Raw genomic sequence first — 9863 nt, 5'->3', positions numbered from 1 at the left:
CCAACTGTATAATTCTGAAATCTTCTTACTGGCTCTGTTTTCACTCTTGACTAAATCAATGCCAACTAAGGCATTTTCAGAGTGTGTGGAGTGTAAAGGCAGCTAAATAACTGCTGTAGTTTCAGCTGGAGATGACTGTGTAATAGCTAATAGCTGCGTTTTTTTGCATTCCTAAATGGTAACAATTTCCATCAACATTTGAGCTTCATCAGTCTCCCCTCTCTTTCATGAGGGAAATCATCTGTCTAGGACTAAAGCAATTGCACTGTGACTTTTGTACCATAAAGAACTGCTGGGGAGTGGTGGTTACCTGCCCTCTGGAGATGAGGGCTCAGCTCCAGGTGAATGATGCTGAAGATGAGGTAGGAATGTTGCATTTTATGGTATCTTCTCTCAAACTGTACAGATTAAATACTGTTATTTAAACAATCTAATGCTTTGGTGATGAATCTCTTTATTAGTCAAACGACTAGAGTCACATAGGCTTAGAGGGCCAAGCTTGCCTTTGCTTCTTGCATTTTCTGGGAAGGTACAAGTCAGATTTGAGGCTGGTGCCAGGCCCTGCTTGCCCTGTAGTGATGGCAAGAGTGGAAATCTGTCCAGGATGTGGACAGTGAAGCTGGAAGGCTTTATCCAGACTCTGTTGTCCTAGTAGAGGACCGAAACAAGCCATATAACGGGAAGAATTCCTGAATGCTCTGCCAAGAAGTTGCAGAATTAATGCAAAAACATTCCCAGCTTTGTGGGAGGGATCAAAGGTAGGAGAAGGAAAAGAGCCAAAGTTACTTTTGGGAGGACCAAGTGTAGGAAACATGATGAAGGGGTAGAAGGGGCAGGTCATGTGGTAACAGGTTGCTGGTGAGTGTTCTTTTCTGGCTCTGTCTTATTTTTCTGTTAACTCAATTTTTCTCCCTCTTCCTGGGAGAAGGGACTCCGTTCTATGTGCATGGAGCTCTAAGTGCCAGCAACTGAAGTGGGACATTGGGTCACAGGGGATGTATGTTTGGAGGGCCAGCAAGCTGGAGCAAGTGAAAAGCAAATGCCAGCAACAGCAGAGTGAGGAGGTGTGTCAGTGTATGAGTATCAAGCCAGATTTAGCCAGTAAGTAGGATAAGGGTCCTAGGAACCAGGAATTAAAGTAGCTGTAAGTCTGGGCTGAATATGCATCTATTTCTGCATGAGGCAACTGGATTAACCAGGAGGTTGAAGCCAATTGTTGGAGGGTCTGTGGCTCAGCTGAGACCTGTGTATGTGTGTGCCTCCCTCTATGGGAGGCAATTGGAAACAAGAGACTCCAAGGGCCAGTTACTGAGGGCGTCCACTGTGTGTATGTGCAAGGGTGGTCTGAACCAGCACCTGGACTGGGGCTGTGTGCCATGTCCATGTGCCAGCTACTGCAGCAGACTGGTGATCCAGAGGCCAGCTACTGGATGAACAGCCTCCTTGCCCAGTTAGTGGAGCTTGTGTGTGTTTATTTCCCACTAACAGACCTTCATCCTAATCAGCTGGAGAGGGACAGGATGAATGTGTATTGGTGCTGTTTGTGTCAGTGCTGAACATCAATCGACCTGCATGGGTGGTGCGATCATGTGTTGTGTATGTGCTGGCTCAGCCTTGCTGCTGGTTGCACATGGGGGCATGAAGTTGTAGCAGCCTCACCTCTGTTAGGCAACCCCTTAGAATTAGTGTTCTTTCTTAGTAAAATAAAGTTAGTATTTCTCAATTTTTGCCTATGTACTGCTAAGAATATCAGGATTGTGCACAGAGCAGGTATAGCAGAACAGAGGAACTTTACCAGTGGAATACATGGGGACATAAAGGAGATGAGGGAATAGATGCTTTCCCTACCCAGGGATACTTTGCTGCTTGACTCAGGAAAAGGAGCTCCAAGAGCTGTTACAGTTCTGTGGAAACTGAAGTTTGTGTACTCAGGCCTTGCTTCCCCCATCCTCCCTGAGCAAGCAAAAACCAATTTAACAGAAAAAACAGAGTAAAACATAACCCATGCTAGCAGGACAGCTCTGGCCAACCCTTGCCTCGAAAAGGATACAGCAGAGCTAGGAGGAAAGCTACATGGAAGACACAATGGCTGGCAAAATGAAGTACAGCGTGATGCTGTAGGGAGAGAGGTGAGGAGAGATGACTGGGAAGATGTAACAAGCTATAGCAAAGGGGTGCAGAAGGTGAAGATGAAAGATACTTGCTCTTTTTGTTACTTCAGGAAAGGCTGATAAGAATGTATTTTTCCAGATGGCATCAAGTTAAAAGAGGCACTCACCCTCACAAGTGCCTGCTCAAGTTGCTGGGTTCCTTGGGAGGACAAATACTCATCCAGCACAAGTGATACAATTTCTGGCTCCAGAAAGACATAAACAGGAAACTTATTTTCTGGTTCTCTTGTAACTCAATTTTGTCAGACCAGGCTAGGGCCAGGCCACAGATTTTTCCTGTCGATGGCTAATTCTTAGAGTCAAGTTAAAGAAACTAAAAAGTACATCAGATAGCATGATCCAGCAATAATGGAAGGGTGGTGAACAGGAAGCCCTGTATTTTATGAACCTAGATATACTGAGTGTTGAATGTTGTTTTGATTGTGCTAGCCAAGTATGGCAGTATCTCAAAACTCCCTGCCTGTTACTATCTTGGGTTAAAGTAATTAAGCACAGGTTATGGTAAAACTTCCTCTTTTTTATTGAAAAACATGGGTGGGAGTAAAGACATTATTTACACAAGTTCTCAAGTGCACATCGACTCAAGAACACATGATGAGCAATATGATAAGAGGATGTGGGTCCAAACCAGAATTATGGAGGCTACCAGACAGTATGAGTACAACTCCCTGGTAAACACGGACCTTCAGATAAGATCAGCAACTGAAATGAGAGAAAAAGAGAGAATGTAAGTATGCACTGAGTGTACCGAGAGCCATGGCTCAGCAGTACAGTGCACCTGCTGCTGTTCCTATGTTTCTCCCCAGGGGGAAGCAAAGAAGGATCGGGCTTGGGAATGAGGCACATGGCAAAACAAAACATTTTGCATTTCTCTTCCAGCAGCACACCTGTTGCCAACTGGAGGAGGGCAGCAGCCTTGCTGGGGCTGGCCTGCACTCACCATTCATGGGCATCTCATCTATCTGAGTGGAGTAGTACTGCTCAATGTCTCGCAGGATGCGGATGTCATCATTCTTCACAAAGTTGATTGCTACACCTTTTCGGCCGTATCTGCCTGACCGGCCAATTCTGGGGAGGCAGAAGGAAAGAGAGAATGGAGCCACCTTGGGGATAGGTAAACCAGCCACACTCCCCCATGTGAAGGCTGAGCTTACCTGTGTATATAGAGTTCTCTGTTGTTGGGTAGGTCATAGTTAATGATAAGGGACACCTGAGGCACATCCAGGCCTCTAGCCCAAACATCTGTTGAAATAAGGACTCGGCTGGAAAGAGAAGGGGACAGTTAGGGCTGTTGCACCCCACTGAGGTGGATGTGAGAGCTGAGAAGTTACAGTCTCCAGCACAGGGCATTCCCTGCTATTCTGCACTCCTCCCTCCCTGCACCACAGTGGCAGCATCCACATTTTGCTGCCAGAAAAGCTGTTCCATGCAGCATCACTTCAGTGAACACGCATCACACCAAGACAGCTTTGATCTTTCAGAAAGAATATGATGCTCTGAAAAGTTTAAAATGCAGGACAGAGCCCAAATAGTTTTTTCCTTCACTTATTTTAAATGCAGCAACTCCCAACCTCTTCAGCAAAATAAAACAGATTGCTTATACTTCCAGGCATAGAATTATTCCTCCTTGGAAACTGGCAATCATCTCCCAACCCTGCACCACCACAGGGGGATAGATGGGAATCAGAACTCTTCCTAATTTCTGCTGAATATGGCCTTGAGAGAAGAGAGGTTTTATGGGTTTCTGAGGCCTGTTCCCTTCAGACACTAGAAGAAATCCTGCTCTGAGGCTGTAAGCAACATTGTTGAAGGCATGTACCTTGCGCCAGATCTGAACTCTTTCATAATAGACTCTCTCTCCTTCTGTGGCATGTCCCCATGCATAGATGAAACTGTGAAGTTGGCTTCTCTCATCTTCTCTGTGAGCCAGTCCACCTGTGCATACAGCCAAACAACCTGGGTTAGCTCTTTGCTCAGGACAGCTAAACGTGCTAGTTGCTTCGAGAATGTTTGCAGAGACATATGCTGGTAAGGACCGAGAGACAATTTATCAAGCATTCTGGAGCTAAAGGCAGTAAGTAATCCTTACAAAGCATCAGCTATATGATACATGGCTCCAGGAGCCCTGAAAGGAAAGGAATTAAGGACATCTATTCGGAAAGCATGTTTTTGTTTCAGGAATTGTAAGCAATTTGAAGAATAAGCACATTCTTACCTAATCAGTTCTACTTCTCTAAAAAGGGAACTACATCAGGCCGGCCTATAACTAGTTGTTTAAGCTAGGCACATCCTAAAGACAAATGTTTAACCTCTGTTCTTACTAAACTACTCCGAAACAGGGAAACCACCAGACCTCTTAACTGGGTTTGTCCTAGCATTCTCCTCTGAGTCACCCTCTGAAAGTAACATGCCCATCTGATGGCTGCTGTACCTTTCTCTTGGTGTTACAGAAGATGACAGCCTGGGTTATTGTGAGTGTGTCGTAGAGATCGCACAAGGTGTCAAACTTCCATTCTTCCCTCTCCACAGCCACGAAAAACTGCTTGATTCCTTCGAGGGTCAACTCATCACTGCAGGGAAGAATAACAGCTATACCACACCACAAGTAGGTGAATACATACAGTGCAGTTAGAAGGGCTGGATGTGCTTCAAGCAGAGGTCACACCTCTGCCCTGTGTGCAGTGGGTTGCTGGGTCTATACACAAGTCAAGTCAAAGTTGTTCCAGAAAGTCCCTGGAGAACTCTGCTCTAAAGAAGGGCCTCCAATGCGACCCGTGCAACAGAGAGCAGAACTCCCAGGGCACTCTCTCTGCTCTAGACAGACATCTTCAAAGGGAAGTATTTCTGTTATCATTTTACATTCAAGCTTTTGACGAGAGAGACTGAAGAAAGATAAATGGGGCAGTGTAAGATATCAGGCAAGAGGCAGGCTTCTCCTGTCAGGTTGCTTACACTTACTCCTCTTGACTCCTACTGAGTTTCAGTGCATGAGGACCTGTGCCACCAACGGGCATAAGCAACACCTCCAAGGGCACTCAGGATCTGTTAGCTAAAGGCTTATTTAGCTTGCTATATAGCAAATTAATGGAGGCCTACAAAAATCCTCTGGAGAAGCATGGGAATTGGCTAGGTGTGAAACATGGATTTCCAAGAGAAGACACTGCTATACATGGGGAGGATGAGGGGGCAGTCAGGCTGAGCAGCAGCAAACAGAACTGGACTAGGATAAAGTCAGAGACGAGTTGGCCTCTGCTGGAAAACAGGACATGAGGATGTCTGCAAACACCTAAACAAACTGCAATGGTGAGAAGGAACATGAGACAGACTCTGCACATTTAAATCAGTTAATACTGTAAACTGCCCAAGGCTGGATCAACTCAAAGAGCTCCTGTTCTTTCCAAGGAAACTCACTCACCGTTTCACCAAGATGCGAATGGGGTCTGTCATGAATTTGTTGGTCATCTCCAGAATTTCATGAGGCAAAGTGGCACTGATCAGAACCACCTGTGTAGCTGGAGGCAAGTATCTGTACACATCATAAATCTGCTCCTTAAAACCTAAAAAGCGTATCAGGTAGCACAAAACAGTTAGCACATGTTTCTCCTGAATATCTTGCTCTTTCACAATTTGATCTGGAATTCAGTATTGGGTCTATGCCATGAGATGAATATTAATGAGAGAATCAGTAACTCAAAGCCAGTATCACATACTGCTCATCTCTTCCCAATTTTCCTAAATCCACTATAATGTGGCCATGGTACACAATAAAATATGAATGTCAGTACTCGAGAATTTGTAACTATTGAATAGGACACTGCAACTAAATCAGACAAGACATCTTCAGTAGTTTAACCTGTTACAGCCCATAATTAAATACAATTGCCTACCTTACTTTGACAAAACCAATTGTTTTTTGAAGCAGGACTGCCAGCTGGGACACCCTGGAATCTCAGAGAGGTGAGAAGAAAGGAAGTAAAGGGGAGACAAATATTTTACCTTTATTGAGCATTTCATCTGCTTCATCCAAAACCAGCATTTTGATGGCACGAGTCCTTAAACTTCGACGACGAATCATATCTGTAAGATTTCACTTTGTAAGATGAAAAGCAAGTGAGCCTACACTGCTGCCAGGGCATTTTGGCAGAGGAGGGTCAGGCACTTCCCCTGTTGCCAACAGAGACTGGCGTCTGGTGACGGAAGGCACATCCAAGGGCCACAGTATGCCTGCTGCACCCTGCAACTCAGGGGGAAGTCTCTGCAGCCCGGCCAAGAGAGCACTGACTGCAGGGAAGCTCTGGGAGTCCAAGCCATGGGATGCTATTTGCTAACTGCAGCTGGATTTCTGCAAAATGCTACATGAACTTTTTGCCAACAGACCGGGCAAATCCACATGCTGTTTGAAAGAGCACATAGGTTTGTGTACTCCCTTAATACTGCGATAGAAAAGTATTTGTTATTAGTGTGCTGTTCAAAGCCAGCCCAGTTCAGCAGCTCCTAATGTTTTGGGTTGTTTTGCTTGTGGAGCTCTATGTTCTCCTAGTGACAGGTGCTTGTGTAAGAAAGTGCTGCCTGCTTCTCAGAGATCCAGATGTGAGCTTAAAGGCTAACACTATCACTGTGGTAACTGCCTTTAACAGTAAATACAAAAATCTTCATGCAATGAAACCAGAAAGTACCAGCAGCAAGTGCACCTGATTTAACAGAGAGCGCGATGGCCAGTACACAGAAAATGTGGACCTAACTTTGACATTCAGATAGATCCAGTTCCTATCTCCTCCAAGATTCTGAAGTATTTCCTGGGCCTGTAATATATTCTGTTTAAAAAATACTCTTCATTCCCATGCCACCATATAGAGAAACCTTTCAACAATGAAAAGCACATTATAAACAGAGAAAATCCAAATACTATCACTGTTGATTTCTTTCAAGTCTTTTCCAGCTATTACGACAGTAAGTTGTTACCTTGTTATACTTCACATTAATGTTATCACAATAAATGTAATTTGCATGCTATTTCAAATCTAAGCACACAAAAGTTGCAGGTGGCTCCCATGGCTCAACTCAGGTTTGAACCTAGAGGTGATGTAGCCTCCCACATCTCCTTACCAAACACACGGCCTGGAGTGCCAGCAACAACATGCTGCCCATAATCCAGTTTTCGGATATCTTCGCCCACGTTCGTCCCTCCGATGCAGGCGTGACACTGGACATTCATGTAGTCTCCCAGAGCAAGAAGACCCTGTGTGGATACAAAAGAATGGCTTAATTAACTGAGCTCTCATAAAGTTTGTATTTGTGAAGAGATGCAGGTCTGCATAAGCCATACAGTGTTTTTTATTAAAGACATGTACGCACAAGCAGTTAGAGGGATTTTTAATGTCTGTTACCCAAATGTCCTCAGCAGCAGCCTTTCAAACACTGGGAACTGTGATCCCAGGGATCACAACTACTTTGAAAGTGCTGTCCTTAGAAATTCAGTTAGGAGTGTGTAAAACCTCAGACTGCTAGCCAACGTGGTCATGTAAGCAAGAACAGGTATAATACAGATGAGAAAACCAGCTCTTTTATCAAAAATTTCTTATTCCTTTCAGGAACAGAAGGAAAAAACAGAAGCCGTGCTTTGAGCTCCACTGGGGAACACCTGAGAATTGGCCCCAGGCCTTGTGAGTGCTTTACAACGGGCGATTTAAATGCTCCTACCTTCTGAATCTGTACAGCCAGCTCCCGAGTTGGTGCCAAGATCAATGCCTGGGTCTCGCGAACCTAATTGAAACAGGTGATCACATGGCAGTTAATCACAGAGCAGATACCATCCAAGTGCAACAGAGATTATGGATTCCACAGTACTCTGAATGTCACCTCTGAAGGATTAATCATAGAATTTTATGCTAAAACCTAATGTTTGCAAGGGTCAGTACACCTAGGAAGCTGCTCTCATACAGTGCATTTACACAGTAACAGTCTCTTAATTAAGTTACTTTTGACAAGACAGCACTTCAACAATTCTTTGATAAGTCATTTTTCATTCCAACCTAATTTCTGAAAACAATTACAAAAGTGTGTACTTTTCTTGCAGAAGAATATAAACAAATTCAAATAACTTCAATTTTGTATGTTCTCAGATGAAAACCTTGCATTGCACAAGGATTACAAGATAACATTTTAAAGTGTCACGTTTGAAATATAAGCACTTCACAGAAATGAAGCATAAAGCTGACTTCTTCATTTAGTACCTGCAACATTTACTTTTATGTCCTTAGGCAGTGACAGGTGAATAACAATCTACGCTTTATTTAAGAGGGTACTGGCCCACAGAAAACTATCATTTTATTCAACAGCATCTACACGTTCAAGTTATACTTAAAAAAAAATTGGATACCCCTGAATAGAACAAAAGCAAACATCTGTCAGTCAAAAATCTAGGCTTGATTCTGTGCAATGTGTGCTGACTGTCCAGACAGGTTAACTTAGCCCTCTGATAAGTACGTGGAAGAGGTCAGCTGTTATAGCCAACTTTATAATTACAAGACTTTATCTGAACTTGTTTTGCCAAGGTGGGTTAAACAGTTAAATTGTTACAGAGTCGAGTCTAGTGAAATTTTCAGTCAGAAATTTGTTTGAAGTTCACTGCGCGTAATTCAAATATATCAATGTAAATCTTCATTTATTCACTCTAAAATTGAAGGCTTTTGTGATGAAAACTCTATAATGATTTAGTTAAAAAACATTTTTAGCATGTGCTATGAAATTACCTGTATATCCAGACACTGCAGAACAGAGATGGAGAATGTTGCTGTCTTCCCTGTTCCTGACTGTGACCTGAGAAACAAATATTTAGTGAATACTCCGGATGTCTGGATAAACAATATAGGCAATTTCAATATATTCCACCCCTCTGCTCTTTGCCACTCCTTCACTGCAAGAAGTCAACAGTGCATCTGACAAAGTTCTGTTACCATCACAGCACGATCTGCAGGAAAGCAGTTTTGAGAACTGCAATATCAGAGATAGAGCACTCTGTTGCAGGGTCTCCAGCTCTGGCATGTTTACTTCCTATTTTAACTTCTTGCAATTTGTCATACATAATTTTTTTTCTTTTAAGTAAATGGTAGACAAGCCAATTCAATTTGGAGGGTTAGCAATTCCCACAGTGATCTAGAAAGGATTTTTTTCAGTGGGATGCACATCCTTCTTTGTCTCTAGGGACATAACAGATTTTCTTTGGCTTACTTTTTCCCTTGATTGAGACTGCAGTTGTCTCTATACTTCTCTGGCTTTGCTGAAAACATTCCCAAGATTCTCAGAGCCCCATCACTGAGAACACACAATATCTTGGCCGAATCTTTATTACAGTGACATTATGAACTCTGACATTAACAACTGTTAGGATCACAGTCTATGTGCAAGTTAGCCAATTTCACCCCGTATCACTCGTGATGTGATCTCCCTATCCTGCCAAGCAGCAGCAGCCGAGGACCACGGCTGATAGATGTCGCTTCCAATTTCAGGCACCTATCGTGACCGACCCCCCCGCCTCCCGGGCCCGCAGCCCCCTCAGGGCACACGCCCCTCCCACCCACGAGCAGGCCGCACCCTCGCCGGCAGCCCCACTTACTGGGCGATCACGTCCCTCCCCTTGATGATCTGCTTGATGGCTCTCTGCTGGATGGCCGAGGGCTTCTCAAAACCTAG

At 44.0% G+C, this 9863-nt stretch overlaps 1 protein-coding gene across 1 annotated transcript; it reads right to left on the bottom strand.

The window, feature by feature from the left end:
• Positions 1–2667: 2667 nt before the first annotated feature.
• On the bottom strand, positions 2668–9857 carry EIF4A3 (eukaryotic translation initiation factor 4A3; the record flags this gene model as incomplete). The annotated part of the gene is made up of 11 exons (XM_010293653.1): positions 2668–2873; positions 3112–3239; positions 3326–3433; positions 3991–4106; positions 4603–4741; positions 5587–5728; positions 6168–6248; positions 7278–7410; positions 7872–7934; positions 8924–8990; positions 9787–9857. Coding segments are annotated over 11 exons (1065 nt in total), but the record flags the coding sequence as incomplete, so codon positions are not given.
• Positions 9858–9863: the final 6 nt, after the last annotated feature.

Source organism: Phaethon lepturus, unplaced genomic scaffold, assembly GCF_000687285.1.
Source record: "Phaethon lepturus isolate BGI_N335 unplaced genomic scaffold, ASM68728v1 scaffold35268, whole genome shotgun sequence".
Taxonomy (NCBI): domain Eukaryota; kingdom Metazoa; phylum Chordata; class Aves; order Phaethontiformes; family Phaethontidae; genus Phaethon; species Phaethon lepturus.
The sequence above is the reverse complement of the archived record's forward strand: the minus strand, read 5'-3'. Positions and strand labels throughout refer to the sequence as shown.